This window comes from Varroa destructor, unplaced genomic scaffold (genome assembly GCF_002443255.2).
Source record: "Varroa destructor unplaced genomic scaffold, Vdes_3.0 BEIS01000006.1, whole genome shotgun sequence".
Taxonomy (NCBI): domain Eukaryota; kingdom Metazoa; phylum Arthropoda; class Arachnida; order Mesostigmata; family Varroidae; genus Varroa; species Varroa destructor.
In genome coordinates this window covers 29,687,516-29,708,592 of record NW_019211459.1, presented here as the reverse complement: position 1 = coordinate 29,708,592, position 21,077 = coordinate 29,687,516, and the positions used below count along the sequence as shown (strand labels likewise).

General features: G+C 38.1%; 1 protein-coding gene and 1 long non-coding RNA gene across 2 annotated transcripts in view; one reads left to right on the top strand and one right to left on the bottom strand.

Moving 5' to 3' along the window:
* Nucleotides 1–1,865, top strand: part of LOC147755097 (uncharacterized) — a 121,109-nt gene extending 119,244 nt beyond the window's left edge. Inside the window, exon 5 of the mRNA XM_086992533.1 lies at nt 1,636–1,865. Within this exon, the coding sequence (XP_086848659.1) occupies nt 1,636–1,668 (33 nt within the window). The 3' untranslated portion in view covers nt 1,669–1,865. The remainder of the gene's footprint in view (nt 1–1,635) is intronic.
* Nucleotides 1,866–9,130: 7,265 nt separating this feature from the next.
* Nucleotides 9,131–20,707, bottom strand: LOC147755096 (uncharacterized). Its single transcript, XR_015329965.1, has 2 exons — nt 20,260–20,707; nt 9,131–9,594 (listed from the first exon to the last, which is right to left on the bottom strand). It is a non-coding gene; the product is annotated as an uncharacterized LOC147755096 (long non-coding RNA).
* Nucleotides 20,708–21,077: the final 370 nt, after the last annotated feature.

The window sequence follows — 21,077 nt, the reverse complement described above, 5'->3', positions numbered from 1 at the left end:
CATCCCTTACCGATGTTTTAAAGCCTGTTTTCAATAATATATGATCTGATATTGAGATATTGATCTTTAGCTAGTTGTTATATATTTTCTATGTACATGTATGGAATTTATAGTTCATTCTTTTTTCGTCCTTTTGCATTTGCAAAATTTGAGAAACGTTCACTTGGCCCGTGTTAGGTTAAAATTAAAACCACTAATAGTGTCCCACTACAGGAAACGAGACGAAATAAACAAATTTTGCGTGTCTTACGACCCATGTCCTGTGCAGCCCGAGAAAATTCAATCTATGCCGCCCGAATAAGAGCAAAACACTCTTCCAGCCACGAACTACAATCCTTGGCCATTTGCAAACTCGAAATTAATTTTCTAAAAGCGTGGAAAAGTGTAGTACTCATATTTTCCATGCTTGATTCTAAAAAATATTCTCACAATACATCGAGAACGTCCATAAAATAGACCCAGTGAAAGCCGAGGCAAGTAACTCTACATTTTAACTGTAACAGCTCAATTGCAATAGCCGCGTGATACCATACTATCGTACATTAGAGTCTATTATATGTTACATATAGTGAATATTTTTAAAAACAGACAAAAACTTTTTGGATCCTAGCTGACCCTCGGTTTGGAGCATTTTGAACTTACCGCCTTACGACCTTCTTAACTCCATACTACAAAAAAAGTTGGTAGGTTGAACACCTCTTCTTTCAGCTGCTCAATATCTTTAAGTTCTTTCCGCTTTGTCGGCATGCTGGTCGCATTTTCTCTCATACAATAAATTTTTCAATTTGTTGCCAGGCCTCTAAAGATCTAACGTTTCAGGCCATGGGCCTCATTTTGCATGCAAATTCAAGTGGTTCGTATCATTTGTGCCTGCAATTTAAATGTACCAATTCACAAAGCAGACTACTTTCTCGCTTTTCGCGCCGTTCGTCCTTCTCGATTTCTGGAAAACGGCACGTTAACAGGTGTGTGAATTTAGCCCGAATTCTTAGCTATCGAGACATTTTTGGTAAAGTATATGTAAAGAAATTATTACGCGGACTCTTGGGCCCCAACACGCAGCTTACACTTCTCGAGGTCTCAAAAACAATACATCGAACATTTTCGACCACGGTCGAATAAACCCCAACATGAAAAAACGTTTTGTTCTTAGTGAGGTTTACGTGACCAATCATTATAGAGATATGTGACTCGATAGAATTGCTGGTGCCAAAGTATCTTGATTTTAAAATTGTAGAAAAGCTGACGTTATCGTTTGACACCAGCCTATACCTGACACTATCCTCAGATTTAAAATAGATAGTGGCAATTTGACACAAGAATAGGATTGTTGAACAGGGTAGAAGTGAACCCTTCACATGCGCATGGGTCTATTGACGTATATGTAAGAGGGTCGACGCTTACATACGCTCCAATTTGAGTAGGGAACCCAAAAAGCCATACCGCTTGCAATTGATTCAGTTGCACTAGACCGCTACTCCACAATCGTTTTTTGTCTCTCCTCTGGCCTTCGTTCCCGCTCCGCCCATCATTGATCCGGGGGTGGATGACGTGGCGTGAAGCCGTGGGGCGATCTTTTAACGCAAAGATCAATACAAACGAGTTCTCTCGTTTTTCTTTCATTTCAACGTATAGGTATGCCCCAATGCAAAAAGAAGAGTGATGTGAGCACTTGTCTCGGAATCACGGTTCAGTGAGACCGGAAAAGACTCATCGGGTCAGGAAAGAAGCTTCGAAGATTCAGTCTTGCGCACTCGATCTGGATTTCTACACCTGTAACTCTTTAATCAATATGTCTACCAAATAAAACGTAAGTGTATGCAAAGTGTTATATGTGGCTTGTTTCTAATATTCACTCAGTTTTGCTCTCGACAATGGGTTACAAACAAAGAATAATAACGGCGTTTTTTTTTAAATAGGATCAAGAATATACCTTTTTGGCGACGTAAAACTCGTATCGTACTGCACTATGCGAATACATAGCTAGAGGCCACTGTTACAGAAAACCTTAAGATTTTCCTTATTGGATTATATCAAGCTATCTTTGCGTATTATTTAGCTCCATGCTGTAGTCGAATGCTAATTCTTGGTACCTTTCGTTGGCATTAGTCTGTCAAAAAGTTGTGACAAGTTGAATTAGACGCTTTCTTCTAATGCTTCATTACTTACGCTTTCTTATTAGTATCTATTTCAATAATTTCACTGTCTCATCATAAATACTAATATATGATGTTGAAAAAACAAAATATTAACTTATTAGTACAATCAGGTAGGTCGTATACTACTAAACGTAGATACTACGACATTTAAATAAACTGTTTAAATAAACAAATTTTCACTCATTAAGAGCGTCAATGTTCATACGAATTTAATTTGTATATGAGGTCAAAAATGATATTTACTTACAAATGCATTTCTTCAAGGGTTAACATGTTCCATTTCCGTTTTATTATCTAAATAATGCACTGCACCTTTATTATGTTAGAAAAGAGCACTATTTCAACCTATTAAGCAGTAACATAACTGAACGCGGTTTTTCACTTTAAAAAAAACACAGTTTTCTATTCGATTATAGTAACAAATTAACTTATTATGTGTTTGCCGTCAGTCTTCACGATGTTCTCGCATCACTCAACCAATTTATTTATTTCCTTTCGCCAGAAATATTTAGTTCTGGTATCGAATAATTTGCACAGCCTCTTTAGTGTCAAATGTGCGGTTATAAATTTAATTTGCCAGTAATCGGAAAATGTGATAACCCATCGTCGTGTGATCTGGAAAATATGATGGGTGAAAAATAATCTTCCACTGCAGCTCTTGCAGAGCGTTTTTAACGTTTATTGCCATGTACGGTCTGGTATTGTCGTAGATAAGGATAACTTTGCCTTCTCTGTCCGGTCTTTTCTGTTGAAAAACCAAGTTCAGTCGACGCCACTGGGCCATACACAGATCCTTCTTGACCATCTTGTTTTTCTCAAATATTTCCCAGTGTATAAGACCCCTCCAGTCCCAACAAATGTGAATCATGGTCTTTTTGGGACGAAGCTCTGGCTTAATTTTAGGTTTAAGCGTACCCCTCAACTACCCATCCTTTTGTCTGCTTCATGTCGACGTTGAGATATCCCCTTTTGCCACCCAATTAAGTAACAATTTTATGTAAGAACTTGTCACTATAGCTGTCGTGTTTTCCGGTGACAAGCGAGACACTGAGAGATAGGTAAAAGCCTATGCTCTTCATTCAACGTATAGGACACACAAGCTCCTAGTGTAGTTTGATGAGACTATGTTTTTTTCTGCCGCTGTCACGAGAACCCCGAGTGTATAAACGGATACTCAATCCGATTTAAACACATGACGTAACTAGTCAGATCCACGGAAATCTTAATTAACGGTATCTTTAGATCTTTTATCACAGAAAGTCGCGATGCTTATTTTCAATTCGTACCAAATAATAATTTTATCAAAGTTATTATATTTCTCTCCAGTCCGGGGGGGGGGCCTATTTTAAATATCGTGTTAAACTCAAGCTTGTTCAGACACTTGTCTTGAAAGACTCGTGTGCTCGAAAAAAAACAAAGTGTGCCTACTGTCTGATTTTTAGAGGGCTAATAAGTACGTGTAAAACGCGTATTTCGAAAACCATTTTTTTTTAATATCAGATCGAGTAATTTGTGAAGCATGAGTTTCATCGAGTTCGAAGTAGTAGTTCGAATTCGACTTACGAACAATGCTTATGCATAGAGATAGGTTAGATGGATGCAAAAAAACTATTACTAGCTCATGCGAATTTTATTCACAGTGCATTACATATTGGAAAAAAAATAATTTCTTGCGGTATTGTTACACACCACATCCCCACTTATTGTCAGTCCCTTTTCGGAGATATAAAAGATATTGCTACTAAACTTTGCGAAAGCACTTGCGAGCAATCCTCTCAGGTATAGAGTCCACGCCGTCCACAGAACAAATTTCCCAGGCTGTTTTGGCAGCTGCGTGAACACCAACTTTTAAAACCTAAGTTCCGCTCGGTGCACAATAAAAATACAACGGGCTTATAGAGATGTGAGAAACTATTAGAACAATAGAGAGCTAAAAAAAAAGGAATATTCAAAAAGCGCTTTCATTTATGTTACGATGTTTTGACATTACATTACAATGATTCCCACTCCACGGAACCGATAGGAGTAGTCGGGTATTGTTCATAGACTCTACAATATTATACCTCTATACCAATATTATAAGGGTCTTTAATTTTACTTAGCATTATTAGTTATTTTTAAACAAGTCCTCGAAGTCGCCTATTTTTTAGTGAAGGAGACAGGGCTTGCCCTCATTAGGAATCTAACCGGGATGAGTTTTTCAACAGACATATGAAATGACCTGGCAACCGTATAAGCAGCTATTAACTTTAAGAGTAATGCCTTATTTTCCTTAATTTCTCATTTTCCTGGCTGCTAATATCTAGTAACATTTTTCAAATACCAACGTTCAAATCCTGGTGTTTACAAAAATTATTACTAAGTATTAATGGTAGTGTAATGTTGCAACTTTACCGAAATAATCTGCCTAGCCTACCTAAGCCACAATGATGGTGAATTTACAGAGTCAAGCGCGAGTTTTCCTCATGGTCACCGTTTCAGGAAGGCCTGACATTTACAAAAAAGTGTCCCGTTCAAGCGGTGCGCCGGCACCCTGAATACCAAGGAATGATCACAGGTCGGCGGGAATATCTGAGAGTGCCACACAAAGTCACTTTGCCACCAACCCTCGGAATCCACTAATTCCAATCCTAAAAGCACCTTCGAATCAAGGAAACCGTGGCGCAGATTCTGACTACTTATAAGTGTTTGCGAACGCGAAGCAGTTCAACGGTACGGAGATCAAGAGTCTCGAAGTCTGTGCGCATTGTCAAGCACCGTAGGGAGGCTTAAGTTCGAAATGTTGCCTTTGTAAAAGACAATTTCAAAGCGCGTGTAAGACGAGTAGCGAAAGTAAGCCGTATGTAGAAGCGGGGCTGAGGTGGCCGTGGAGCCTGTGTTTAGTAGCAGCTGTCACGATGACAAACGACCGGTTGATGGCAGTGCTGGAGGAGCAAGAACTCATTATGAGCTATGTAACCTACTATTCTAAGTCGTTTAAGGTGGTTGGAGAGGTATCTCAATAGAACAAAGAACAGTGTTTGTACGACAACCCTCCATAAATGGATTACCGCTAATTCCGACGCAAATCAGCAAGTGAACGGATTGATGTCAAGGAACATCCAAAGCTTTATTCCAAAGAAGATAGTGCTCATTGCGGTTGATAGAGCACTTTGACTGCTGAGAAACGTGCACTTGCCGACTTACTGTAAAAAAGCTAAGCGCCATTTCGTCTATCGTAGAAGGCTGAAACCCGGCAGATTCTTGAAGAGGCAGAAAAGTTCCTACGCGAGCAGCCTGTCCATGTAATCCTACATATCTAAATAATACATGTATGGAATTTAGAAAGGATTAGTTTCTAGCCAGTGCAGCAGAATTCGCGATTGACCTATAAGAGACACCAAAGGCTAGACTATTCAATATCAATAATTACAGTGTTGCAATTCGAAAGAGTGCAAAGATGCGAATGAGGCACTGCTTGGCCGTTGCCAAGAATCGAATGTGGACATGAACAAGACAGTGCATGCACACAACGCCTTAGTAGAGGCTGCTATTTGTATTCCACTGGATAAAGGCAGTGGAGACTTGTCCATGAAGTTTTCTGAGGCAGTAAGATCCGTGTATCTCTGAACAAAGCGAGGCGGGACATCGCAAGCACGCAGACAGAGACGTGAAAACATAGACCATGGAAGACCATATGTTCGAGGCGATCACAGAGGACGCCCGTAACGTCCTCCATAACTGCCCATGCACTTGACAGATCAACCAGAAGCCCGTTGGCCACAAACGTATATAGGATTGCCGAGGAGCTTACAACAGCATAAATGACCGGAGGTATAGCGCCCTGAATTCTTCTCTACCGTCCAACACCACTCTAGGCGATCTCCATTCAGCCATTCTCAAGTGTCTGGATAAATCTACACAAGCAGAGCGGAGAACACACTGGAAACACATAAGACACTAAAACTCAAACCCAATGAAAATGCGAAAACATCACTTTCTGATTACCTCTGCTGCCCAACTCCGCTCTGTAGACGATCGATATCCTTATATTGACCGAATCGTAAGGTCAATTACCACGTACCCTCTGTCTCGGTATTCGCATCAGCAATACTGATCACGCAAGCAAAGTTAGTGCAATATTCTACAGTCAGCACCTAAGTACGGTACAACCGGTTTTCACAGAACATAGCAGTCATCAAAGGAGAATCAATGTTGATACAATGTATGTTCATCCATCTACGCCGGAGGGTAGCAGCAAACTGGCAGAAATATTTGTCCAATGCTGTCGACTCGGAGACGGTGAAAAGCTACAATTGTCATTAGTGATTTTAGTTTGAGAATAGGCTGGAATAAACATCGGCAACAGCATTTCAGGAGATTATAGAGGACTTGGGTCTATGAATCATAACAAAATTTGGTATTCCAATATTCATAGGATCCATGAAAATATCAGCGATAGACTTATTTACCATAAATGTTGCCATAAAGCAGATGTGGCGCAGCAGCCCGGATAGCCTACTTAATACGGGCACGTAACTGAAGTGGTACCCGTTTGTGCCACGCAAAACAGAAGTATCTGTGCCATTGTGGAAGGACGTGATAACCAGGAATCAAGAACGGCCACCGCCACGAAAATGATCAAAATCATTTCAGGTACTAGATATCAATAAGCCACAACAAACTGCTAATGTCGTGTTTTTATACGTGGAAAATGCAGCCGTGTAGTCACAATACTTTTCTCATGTCAACGTTGACACAGCCTGCACAGCCATAAAGTGATCCCCACTTGCTAAACCATGACATAATGCGGAATGTTTAAATGCAGTGTTTGTCACTAGAAGTAAAATTCTACCCAACTTTGGGCCATTAATTACTAAAATCAAAAGATTCTATGAAACCGGCTTCAAATGTGGAAAGATGAATCTCGAAAGAAAAGCGTAAGACGAAGCTTTTAGGGAATGCCTCGCTAGTCCTTTACGTATGGCTTTGACGCACCAGAGTAAGTTACCCAGTCTCTCATAGGTCCGAGACAGGCACTATACCGAATGTCCACATATACCACGATTCACCTCGGTCATCACAAAGTCGACATCATGTGAATGATAACACTGAAACGAGTTTTTCAGATATCCATACTTTTAGATGGTATTCCTAAGTTTTCTAATCATAAAGCTTGCGGACTACACAAAACATTCAACGCTGTAATATTCTGTTAAAATATCTGGTTAAAATCTTGCACAACGAGCGGCAGTTTTTTGAGGTAGCACGGACCGATTATGACATAGTGATTTTCTCTAAAAAAAAAGGACTTCACAGACTTGAAGTTTTCGAAAGGAATCGCGAAACAGGCTATGCGTATAAACTTTTGTCAAAGCGCTGAACGAAAAGCTTATGTTTCATGATGATGATAAATCAACAATGAGTGCATATAAGATTTCTATATACAAAGTAGAGACAAAATTTAACCAGCTTTCCCGCTCGTTTTACCGCAGAGTCGTACTGGAAAAGCTGGAAGCTGCTAAGTCTGCCAAAGGACATCTTTGATGGTAACTTTATTATTTCTGATGATGGTGTCACAGAAAAAAAAAAAGGTTAAACGAACAATAGTAGAGATGATAGTTGAATTCCCTTATTTTCTACGCTTTTCATTAATGATTTCTATCAATTCATGTATAAGGTAAACCTACTTTCTAGTGCAGATTATCGAACTTGGTATTTAAATCAACAAAACCAGTCCAAACGCCATAAAATTGAGAAGAGGTGATAATACATTTTGTTTGAACGGAATGACTTTGCAGACTATTTACTCGTTTACGCTTGACTTGAATAAAGGAATATTTTTCTTATAAAATAGAGGAAAAAGTTAGGAAGCAGTGTCACAACTTCTACAACGAGACATTTACAAAAACTATCAATCGAGACAGCAGACTAGTTGTTTATATTGTACCATTGCCGTATATGAGGTTCCCATTCGTTGTGAAATACTAACCGTCCATTACCCGTTAAGTTTGAACAGAGTAAATCATTCTTGATACATCTTCACGTTATAACTCGCAACGGCCTAGTATACCCGACATTCCGACCTTCATTGATGATATCCAGAACGTTTATATGGGCAAAAAAGTCAAAATTGGGTAAAGTAGACCCTTTATTCTCCTCGCCTATAGCTAAGACCGACAGCAAGTCGAAGCAGATGAACGAAAATTGTCGCCATATTATAATACGGTTTGCAGTGCGCCTGTTCTATCACCCCCATATGTGAGGCACTAGGATACTGTGAATCCATTGGGACTTGTATTTGCAAATTTTTAAAGCTAATTGTTTTAGATCTAAATTGAAAAAAGTATGGCGTGGTTCAGAAGCTCAGTACTACGCGGTAGCCTAAGTTAGGCAACGTGAGCATCACCACGAAGTTTATTATCTAATACAATCCCACAAAGATGGGCACTCATGTATTTAGGAATAGATTACCTATGATTATAGGAAGCATTATCGATAATATAAATTTTCGAATAAAAAAGCAGAGTAAATTCAGAAACACAACTTAGATTTACATTAATTAATAAATAATGAATTTCCAGCTATGAACAAAGGGAAAAATAGTTTCGTATATACGCAGACGCTGGTGTGTGTTTTGAGGATATATTCTTCTATATGAGTAAGAAAATAAGACGACGCTTTTTTATAGAAATCGCTCGGCGTAAATATCTTCACTACGACAAAATCAAGAATAACTGGGTCTAGACAAACAGATTTAATTTTCTTCAAAGCCAATATCAGACAGGTGAATGCAAACCAACGGGTTGATAACCAGGGATTAACCGAGCTTTAATCACCGTTCAGCGGCAGCATCGCAGTTGACAATGAAGACATGAGAGGATTTTATAGCAGAGTCGTGCAGATAGAATAATTGAATTGACAGCACGACGGTCAAGACGATAAAGGCTCAAGCAGTGAAGAAGAGGTTTCATGAAAAATATTAGCTAACCTTTAATTATAAACAAAAGTATCGGTTTATTTACTCAAAGATTTAAATGCTACGTGTCGTTCGGATACCAAGTTCTCAACTTCGGTACATCTTCTTTTTTTGCAATATAAAATTACAACCATATATACATGCTACAGGTGGGTCATTTATATGAGCGTCCACATAATTAACGCATCGTTCCTATCAATTATGTTGTGCTAACGTCTGCATCTTAAGCGCGGTACATATCGAATTTATAGGTCCAAAACGGTAGTCCCACCTTTTCCAACTACATAGCGAGGTTAATGAGAGTATCTTGCTGTGTCTTACAACGATTTTTCCGTTTGTGATTTTTTCACGAGCTTTCGATTATCTACGTGGACAGTGATGTGAAAGATGTACCCGCAACTTTGCCGTGCAGTTTATCGGGTCAGTAAAGCGCATACGTAAAAACATCCTGCAGCTGCAAATTTTGTTTTGGATCACCTTTGAAAAAAAAAGTCAGAAATCGAAGAAGTTTATTGTTTTTTGAGTAACATTCTTTGGGAGATAGGCGAAACAGAGTCGTCGCGTGGGTAGTTTCAAAAATACCTTTAAAGTTGTTATAGACGATGTTGACATGCTTGTTTTTATTTACAGTAAAGGAGAAGAAATGTCCTGAAGCACTAATAGATAGTCCATTTCTCATAGATCGTCCTTTTGTATCAAACTGTAAGCTTTTCTTATTCAGCATTTAGACCATCGCCTTATGTATCGTTCATTTTATTACTCGACAGCTCACCGCCTTGAGAATTACTGGACCTTTATCATTGAGGTTACATACTAATTTTTCATACGAGTGCAATCCACAGCCGTATAGTGACTCTAATACAGCTGAGCAATTCGAAATCTTCGATAAATTATCTGCTACTAATTCCGCCTCTCTCATGAACTTATCGTTTAGCTTAAGCCCACTCGCTATGCGGTCAAACAATCCTATCGCGTTGTTAGAGTATTCTAACACTATCCACCTGTGTTATTTTATGACTCTCTGGAGCCTTTCTCGTAGTAATTTTCTCCCAGTATTTCGATTTTGATTACAGTTAGATTACTATCTCTATCACGAAAAGATTTTGCGTTTACCTGTGCGAGCATTGCTGAACGTTGTTTAATCGTTGGCATGTCTGTCCCTTACTTTAACAAGTTAAGCATAGTTTCCTTGATCGTATGTATCTCTATTTATCCGCGATTTGTGTGCCAACCATTTACCGTGACAGAAAAAACGGATCAGGAATCTAATGCTCATATTTACGTCATATATATATTGCATATAACAAGACATATTGCATTAGGCAAACTATAAAGGTTCCCATATGCCTTACGGTCATTTGAATCAGTGCCGGTTTTCTACTGTTAATAGAACATTAGATATTTTTTTCGAAAAGTTCATTAGCACTACATTCTACGATTTGGTAGAGCCGAGCCAATAGGATAACTAGATTATAACGGATTTTAACTAAACATTGTACCAAAATGGCTCCAAATACAGATCAAATGGCCTTTCAATGATGCTCACTGTCAAAATAAAATAGCATATTTCTCTGATTATGCAACATCAAAAATTTACCGTCTTACTATTTGTATCTGCTCGCACACTTTTCATCCCGTACGGTTAGAAGAGTATGCTACCTCGTTTGGCGATGCAAACAGCTGAAAAGCTAATTAGTTCTCAATTTTCTATAAATTATCTTCAATTTGTTTGATCACATTGAGAACTTCAGTTACAAGAAAAGTTTTCTTGGGAAAAAGCAATACTAAAAATTTTAAAGAAAAATTACTATTTATCACTAGTAGAAAATACGGAGGGCTTTATTTGATCACATTTACTCAGCTCTAAAGCCCGCTACGACCATATGCACCATGAGCAGGACTTATGAATGGCTGCATTTGGGACCGTTTTTGTCGAATAAATTTGTCCGGAGGGATAGCACCTAGTCAGCAAGCATGCTAGAATCTTCAAAATTGTACTTAGCAGTATAATATACTAGGCCCATCTGTGCTTCTTTCCTCTTTAAATTGTCAACGATGGTAAGCCACAATCTTGCGTTTATGCTTTTTGAATTGGAATCAATTCATAACTGTGTCTATTTTTAATACACGAGAGCGCACATTTTGGCTAAGAGGTAGTATTTCACAGGTACTTTTAAATTTCAATATTATCAAATGTTAAGAAGTTTTGAGATGCATGCGGATCAGAAATGCAATGTAATTACTGTTACTAGTAAAAAAAAAAATAGTTTTTCTGGTTAATCTGAAGTGTTTCAGGCGGGTATTTTTTTCGTATTTTATATGAAACCGTATGTCGTTGCCGCTAATTTTACAGAGCAATTAAAAAAAACTTTATATTAAAAAACAGAGTATTGTACAGTTTAAAAGGCATACATTGATGTGTCAAATTGAATTAAGGCATCGTAATCTTCCAGTGGTTATACTACAAACTATATGTGGTCGCTTTTGAAAATATTTAATCGGCATTGTTAGTATAAAAGAATTATATTGCTATATGCACTACATTGCAGCTAGTCATGATTAGAAATCAGAATTTAGTATGGATAACTATTCATGCTTTTTATTATCTATATTCAGAGTCATTTAAGTTTTAGTTCGACCATGTTGGCTTTGAAGAACGGTACAGATGTGCGATTCAAATACCGCTTTATCACATCAAAGAAGATTCGCAATAGTAGAAGAAAGTATATATATATATATATATATAAAGATAGTAGAAGCACTATGCATAGGGTTGACAGGATCACTGCTCTCGTGCATCCATTTAAACATCTTGTAAGCATGGTTTATAAGTCCAGTTCGAGTTGTTGCCTTGCACTTCAGACTTCACTGATTATTTAATATACTATTAAAAAGATGGTTGTTAAGATTTGCTTTTTTTAGGTTTACCCAAATACAGGTACAGTCCACTATTGCAAAATCTGAAACAATTGATGAAAGGTTTGAACACTTTCAAGAAGGCTAGTATGCTTTTTCAAGCAGAACGCCCTACGGAAAGCAATACAATATACATGACAGAACATTTGATTAAAAAAAATCTTTATTTCTTATAATAAATTGTCTGGAGATATCCTCAACTAGGATCTTACTAGTTGCTTTATCACGTTGAGCGGCTATTTGTATATTTAGGTTTTTCATTACAACTGTAGAAGAAAGCGTACCATAATTAATTTCATAATTATAAGTGATTATATCAGCTCTATTTTTGAAACTATACACTCTTGAGTTAGAAGAAGCATCCCGTTACTATGGCACCAACGTGCGGTATTGCCCACGGTAAACTGCAGGGTTTCATGGGAAAATTGATCCATAATTTCTTGCTAACTTCTAAAGTTATCATCTTATTTGAGGTGGGTTGCACTTTTTAGTAGGTATTTGTTTATGTCCGCCCTACAGAACAGCAAACACAGCTGGACAAAACTGGCTTAAATCGTTGTCAATTTTGATCAGGTATGAGCGATAGAACCACTTTAAAATGGTGTCATGAATATCTAGATGTTTCATCTTCTCTTGTATTAAACTACTGTCTATTCTACCAAAAGCATTCTTCTGATTAAAAGATATACAGTGGAAGGCTGTACGCACGTTTACGTACAAGGCCCAGTTTTAAAACGTCTCTAATGATGTGTGCAGGAGGAGCGGTATGCAACGAAGCCATGTTCTGCCGAAGTGCCATTATTATTGTTCTTCGTCTCTTTTTGAGCAAATGCATCTTATGAATATTTTGGTACCTGGACCATTTCAAAGGCTGTCTTCACACGGCGCAACAGGACTTCATGTCGACCTTGCAACATGCCAACTACTAAAACTTATTACAAAGATTAGTCTCTACTAGGATATATCATATTCGAGCGGGCTTTTGCTTTGGCCCTAGGAATTATTCTATCCTACATATGCTGTGCGTAAAAACTACATATGCTAATTTTGAAGCAAAGATGATCTAATTTTTATTACATATTGCCAGATTAAGAAGGCCCTGGATAATGCTGTGTGAACATATTGGTTTTGAATTATGAGATTCAACGCTGTTAAACCAAAGCACTGATGCCCAGAAATTGCATCAGCTTAAAGAACGATGTAAGTCAATTTTACAACTAGCTCTCTAACAAGCGTAACATAAAAACTGGGTCGGAAATACGTCTTTTATATAATATGAAGTTATGTCGTATTGTAGCATATTATAGTTATTGGGTGTAAGCAAATAGTCCATAAATTAAAAATTTAAAAAGACGCACACAAAAGTCTGTCTTTTATCATTCGGCATACTTATTGATAGCTTATACAAAAATCGAATTTCATAAATAGTCGTTTACATTAATAGCTAGCGATGGTTTTCGAATGTGAACTGCAACATAATAAGCAGTTGTACTCGCTAACATTTTATATACAGGAGATGCAAGCACTACTATGGGTTGTTACAAGCAAACCAGGTAGAGGTCGAAATAGAATAACCTTTAAACTACACGTTGCCTGTTAAACACTCCAGTTTTCCAGGAACTTGTGGATGGAAACCGGTCAAGCTTATTACAAGAAGAATGAGCCTGCAAAATCATCTTTCAGTTTCGGAAATTTATGTTCAGCGGTCAAGTTTTTGCTGCTCAAACGCCACATTGCGGAAATTCATCTAAAATTGGTGAAGGTACTAAGATATTGGAGAAGGCCTTCGGTAAAGCTACGGTTCATGAGTGGTGTAAACGTGTCAAGAACGGAAATTAGTATGCTGAAGGCTAGCGCGGAAATGATCTGATGTCGGAACCTGATACAAAATAACGCACTGACTTGGTCGTGGAGGCTTTCTATGAAAGCAGAGCTTTGTATCTAAAGGCTTCGTCAGTTTAAACATGCATTTCATGTGTAATGTGTTAAAAATCTATAACCAAAATATTAAAAATGCGAAAACTGATTAAAAACAGATCCTCCGTGAATTGACTCCGGGCCAATTGAAGATGCGTGTAATTCACTCCATGTGAAATTTGCTGAGCTTTGCCCAACAAAAAGCCCGTCCGGAATATATGACCGCAATGGACCAGACATGGTTTGACTTCTAGTGCCGCCGAAAAGGGGCAAGCGAGAAAATAGCGCTGCCTGTAGAGAAATCGAATTTGATGACAGTGCCGAATAGGTTCGGGCGTAAGGTGACGGTAGTACTTGCAATGAATATTCAGGACATTTGCTACTAAGCTATACTCGCCGAAAGTGAAACATCATTCTAGTCTAAATGTTAATTAATTTTAGAGTACGCCGGATTCGCTTGCAACAGCCTAAATATCACAGTTGTTGCAGCTAGTAATGTCTTACTGAAAAAGACAAGGCTACGCACGACATGGATCTTTGTGGATATCACTCCCTAAAATATGGCGGTTAAAAAATGGCGCATGCGATAACCCCAAAAGAGGATGCGAAAGGTTAAACCCTGGAAATGTCGCAAGAAAGATAGGACCCCATCTCAAGGTTTGCTCGGGGAACGCCAGTAAGGAGCATAATCCCAAGAATTGAGAAACAATTAATGCGCCAATACAGAGTTTACCTACTATTTTACACCACTGCTTATGTGTCACGGTGATTTTCAAGGCTATCTTAGAGGAATTGATAGAGCCTCCCGGATAGCTGCTTCTTGTGCAAAGCGGGACAACAAGATTGGGCTTACCATATACTGGCAATGTGTTCGGTGCACACCTATGTCAGAGAGCAACGCATGACAGCAGCAATAAGGTTGTCCCTAAAAAATAGAATCAAGGTGTTAAAATCCTTTATTACCTTGTCGAATCAGCATCGCGGAAGAACTTTCAAAAGAGGTCTTAAAGGAAAAGGAACGACCCCTCAGGTTACTTTTAAGTCATATTAGGGACGGGACACACGATGCTTTGTGGTCAGGTGCAGTAGCCACGCAAGTGAGATAGGCCCTGTAGAGGGAACTGGCTCACCTGGGGAAGAGGAGAACTTAACCAGACTGACTTCCTGGTCCGATGAAGTTAACGACTTCCTCTTATCAGCCTATAGTACTATTAAATGAAGATCAGTGTAAACTTGGAAAAAGGAATTAGAGAGAGATGGATGGTAAAACTAGTCCAACCATTAAACTAATTCAATGGGAAGAAACGGAAGTTAGTTCGAGTGGGACTGACCCTAAACTCAGTTTATATAGAACAGACATTATACTCCACTAATTCTGGTTGTAGAAAAATTGAATTACTCAAACTCTCTAAGAAAAAAACGTGGACCGCTTGGAGACATTCTTTGGGTAAACGAAGTGTTTCTGGGCGGTAGGGCTCGATTCCGTTAGACAAACCCCAAGGGTAACTCAAGTCAATAATATAAGTTCCTTAGCAAGAATGGGCGACCTCAATAAATATGCCGACGAACCCGGACTCGAAGCGAATATGCAAAAGACGCATTGAAATTCCGTAGCGGGGATCTGTTAGCTGCCGCGAACTCTCTTGGGCGTCATAAAGCAGGCCAATTCTTCTATTCACTCAGGAACAAACATGACACCAAGTAAACTATAATTTGGTGAACATATTGCCCAAAAGACACGAAAGCCTTTGCTGGTCGCCACAACGATTAAATATATTCATTTTTGTAACCACTTTAGTTATAACTCACTTAAACCTAAAGGTGAAAGACGTAGGGTTTTAACTTTTCAATAAAGTTTTTGTATCAATTACATGATTGTTCAAAAAGTAGCAACGATTTTTGTTTATTGCTACGTTTTTATACTTTTTTTCAATGCTCAAGCGTTATACATTAACGTAAAATTATTTTCTCATTCTCGCTACCAAAAAGCGCTTAGTACCACAAAAAAGTAGTTTTCACTGGAACAAAACCATGCACTCTGCATGGCCAAAAGAGAGGGCTCATATTCAACATATGAGCGAGGACCAGCTGTTTTTTAACACCTCACGCTAAAAGAGCTCCTACCTGCAGCTATAAGCTCTTTTAGTTGAGCTAACAATCTATCTTGTTGCAAGTCTTCATAGGCAATGCTTAAAATGCGTTGTGTACTAATCTAGGAATTTTAGGAGAAAAGAGTAGCCAAACTCAATTAAGCAGTCAAAATAAACCCCAACGTTTCGTCTGATTAAAATGTTCCCATTTTTAACTCTTAAACTTTTTCGAACCTTTGACCTTTAGCTAGCCCAAAATTCTGATCTGTTCTGACATGGCTCGTTTGAACTCTACGTGTGCAAAGATCATTATACCCATGGCTATTTGCGGTTAAACAGTTATTTGTGAATTTGTAGAAGGTTTTTAAATTAGCTGTAAGTGATCTTGGCATCGAATCAAAGTCATCGCGAAAGCAAGTAATAATAATACCGAATATTTGTCGGCACATGCAAAGCATTCCACCCAAATGTCTCTTCTCATTTAGATAAAGTTTGTACACGAGAGACATTAATTTTCTTTCAAGATATATATATACTTTGACGAAGCCCCTAATCTTTAATATAGTAAAACTACACCGCTCCACAGGTTACAGCGGCAATGCTTCAAATGCGAAACGTCTTCATAAAACTTCACGGGATGCTTTGAAATTTCGTTTTATGGAAATGTATAATTAAACGCGATTTGTATATTTAACTATCATCACTGAGTTTGGATCTATAATATTGAAACCGCAGCAAAAGCGTTTGACTTTAAAAATAAAGTATCCTAACCTTGGTGCGAGCTATTTTCACGACATGGAATAAATCGTTGACAAAATGATTATTGATATGGTCACTGTTGCATACATCAACATGCAATAAAACTTGTGGGGTCCGTTATACAGTAATGCTTGAGTGATCTAATAGGCCCAAAATATATAAAATGTATAAAAAAAAAAAAATATTTTATCATTGCTGTACATAATTGAATAATGTTCTTCATTGATATCAAAAGTCAATCACGAGAAAGCAACCTCCGGACACAACCTAAGATCCTCCAATAACAATTAGCTTATTTACTAGGACAACAGTTAGCTATTGCAGTACGTCAACATGACAATTCACCATGTCGTCAAAGTATTCCCAAATAATAACAAAAAGGTCTGCGCGATGTGCTGTCATTTCCTGCTGCAAAGAGCAATCTAACTATAGTTATAATTAGTGAAAGTATTTGACATTATTGAAGACACTACATTTAAAGATCTGTACTCCCTTCTTTTACCTACTCTTTTATACCCACCCTTGATTCCAGCATTACATCCTATCCTGTATCACTAATTGCTTATATGAAACTTTGCTTACATGCAGCCTATCTTAACGCTAGATAATTTTACACATGATTCACTTCTTGTGTTTGTGTGGTCTTACAGTTAACAGTTAAAAATAAGTATTATAAAATATCATATAATGTTTTGTTAAATACATGTACGTTGTTGACTGGTTAGCTGTTTGAGTTTATAGTTTGTGGGCTTGTTCATGGTCGTGTGGGCCTAAGCATCTATATGCGTGGACTTGACCATTAAACATACTATTTCAGACGGGCTAGTGATAAATAAATAAGCATAAAGCAAAGATTATCTGCACAAGATGCAAAAAACGGTTCAAAACATTTCGGATTTGTACCCAGTATATAGTACGACGATATCGGTCGCGAAATGCGTGGTTATATTAACGTTCCTCAAGTTAGGCTTTGATATAGCAGAAATCGTGCAATATGGTAAAAGCAGCTTTGAAAATCAGAAATTTACAAATCTATTAAGTCGGTACAATAAATAACAGGTTCTATTAATGTAAATTTATTCACTAGGGCTTGTATACTATTTTTCAGTGTTCAGACAGATCGAGAAATTATATGAGTACAAAATTGCATAGGTTTGCGAGAACAGAGTAATCTGTTGTTATAGCGTGAGTTCAGGTAATTGAAGCGAGTTGAAACCTTCCTGTGTGAACCTTTATCGCTATCCACTGAGTATATACAGGTCACTAGGCGCGACGCTTCTCAAACATTTCATATTTTTAATACGAAATTTTGGCCTAACCCTAAAGCATGCTCGCTACTACTACTAAAAGTCTACTAAAGTAAACATTTCTTCTGAACGAAGCGCCTTATTTGATTTGAGCGGCGAACTACAGCGATATTCATCGCTAGACAATTGATTCTGTGCGGCTGGTATTACACTGTTGACTCTCCGAAGTCGTAACTACGTAACGTATACTAACTAAATAATTATCATCTTCAGCAACAGCTTCAGTCGGTATTACAGATTGCTTATGCGCGGTATCAGTATCGAGGTGCCTTTAGTTGGCCAACACGCTTGTTAGTAAGGCATTACAAATCGAATAACGAGACACATTTTTGAGGAGGAGAGTTAAATTTTTTACTCATAATGTTGCTCTCTAAAAACTATTTGGTGTATATGAAAAACGCCAGGGAATAAACAATGATGTCACCGTTTAACTAGTAGATTAAAAAAGACTCGATAGCGTTTTGGCTTATGTTGTCCATACCTGAGAGCTTGAAAGCCACAACCCATAAAGCAAGGGGCTTTGACCATCTCTGAAGTAGAGTCTAATCCGTAAATGGACAGCGGAGTTTTGTTCTTTTTCCAAGACGATCGATCGCATACAGTGAGGCTACCCAATAACGACGCACGACCCTATTTGCACAGTTCAATCACAGCTTAGATTGAAGGAAACGGAATCAAGCAATGGTTTTGACTTCCATGTCATTCGTTTAGTTGATTCCAAATTGATTTCGGGTGCTGGCACGTTTTAAAAAGAGCGATAAGTGACATAGCATATCCTCTTGAACGAGCCATTGAGAGCGAAACTACACACGGCATTGCAAATCAGAGAGCTGTTGAAGACCTTTAGCGCGTTAGTTTCAGTGATTAAGAGAATTATACTAATCGTTTTCTACTTTATGTAGGTTAAAAATTATTCAAGGTTTTGATTTGCTTAATAACTTACGACGACCTAATAATTTGTTTGCCAATTATATGTATTCACCGCTGAACAGATAGGTCTTAAACGGAAAGCAGAACCTATTTCTAATAATAATTACAATGATAGTTCAAGATGGTTTCAATCGGAAATAATAGAAACTGTTCGCTCGCTCTCGACCGTAGGAACGACTATAAAATACAAAAGATATTTAGCATGCATATCGATGTCTGTATACTATAAATTAAATGTTTCGAAAAACATTGCCGTTAGGGCGCATGTATAGCCTGTCTGTACATGGTCTGACGCACAGATCTTATGAAATAGCTCACTGTCTGCTTCACCTGTGCTTCTCAGTGGCCCCGTATATCTTGGCATTAAATAGACAATAGCCTAGAATTCGATAAACCCATTCATAATCGAAGTCCAGCTGTAAAACCGAATGAGTGGGTTTTCCGTTAGAGCGCAAAACTGTACTCCATCTTCAGCTTGTGCCCATTTGTTGAGTACGAGCATTTAAAATTGTCTTTTAAGTTAATTGTTGTAAGCTCACTGCTCAATCAATTGCTTTAGCTCATCTGCAACATTCGTTTCTTTCATTGACTATTTGTAAAAATATTGTACTCTCGCATGATTAGCGCTTTGAGTAGACTTTATCATGCACATGTTTCTTTCCAGCTAGCTTCTGTATAGTGGCTGTATTAGGACATTGAAATACGATGAAACTACGATGCGAGCTAGTGCTTCAATGAAAGTCTCGCTATTTTTTATATATATAGTATATATGCTATATAATTTATCTCCTGAGTTCATGCTACGATTAAATGAATGAAATACGATGACGACGGGTTGCCAGTTTCCGATATTATTTACATTAAAATCTCAAATCGACTGAAGACCGTAATTGTGAATATCAAACTTATATAAGCGAATAATCTATGCAGCGATTAAGCGGCAGTCGAACAAAGTGGCATACATTTAAAGCAAAAAAGAATACACGATACATGCACGTTCATTTTTGTATACAGAGTTGATGAAGACGATCGTCTCGAATAAAAAAAGTGTGCAGGCAGAGTAGATGATACACAGCTTGCTAGGCTGGCAAGGAAACGAAAAGCATGAAACAAGATGGCTAGTCGTAGCAGTGCGTGACTTGGAGCCATATTGTTGATCTGCCACTCAAGGGTGGCGTCAGATGGAGACGACTCATACGAGTATGTTGCATGTACTAACTTACACGTTCCGTAGCCGACGGCAGCATAGAGATGGTTGGACCACTAGGCGGAACATTCGCAAGTAAAGAACGACGTAACACCAGCCTTGCTTTTATCTTTCACGCGGGCGTACGATCTTCTTTAGAGAAAGATTTTTTAGCTGAATTGTACTATTTGTTTAAAAGAGTTTCACAAGTCAGTATTCATTTGGACGGCAAATGTGGGCCTAAAACGGTACACAATGAGCATAATTGCTATCTATTATGCAATTAGAATACGGCTAGACTGACACTTAGCTTAAATTAAAGCAGTACACATTTGTGACAGCTGCACAGTTTCTCTCTGCCTTTGATCGAGGAGAATCAGTAATTATGTTAGTACGTGGCCAATGTGACATCTAAGCGGTGTACAGGTAATTACATGATTTTATCTATGCTCACTAACAGGAAAATATTTTAAAGTACTAAATTGCATATGTTCTATGTTCTTTTAAAAATTTTGCATGACTTTAGAAGAGGATTTAATTACCCATTTAACGCAGATGACTCAGTTGGCGCCGCTCGCTTGCAAAACACGTTTTAAATACTTTGTGAGACGACACGTTACATTTTCTAGAAATAGACAGGGTGTCAACAAGGCTTGGCAACGCTATGCCAGATAATAAAGAAGTAATACGCGAAACAGCTACTACAGGAAACGTTTAAAGGAAAGCTAACCAGATTACTTTTTTCCTTTCCGGAGACATTTTTCAAATTTTGCAGGCGCTGAGGTAGTCGTACGACGTTTATTTTTTAAACCTTGCATGGCACCTTTATAGCGACTTACGTAACTTCTAGTAGCT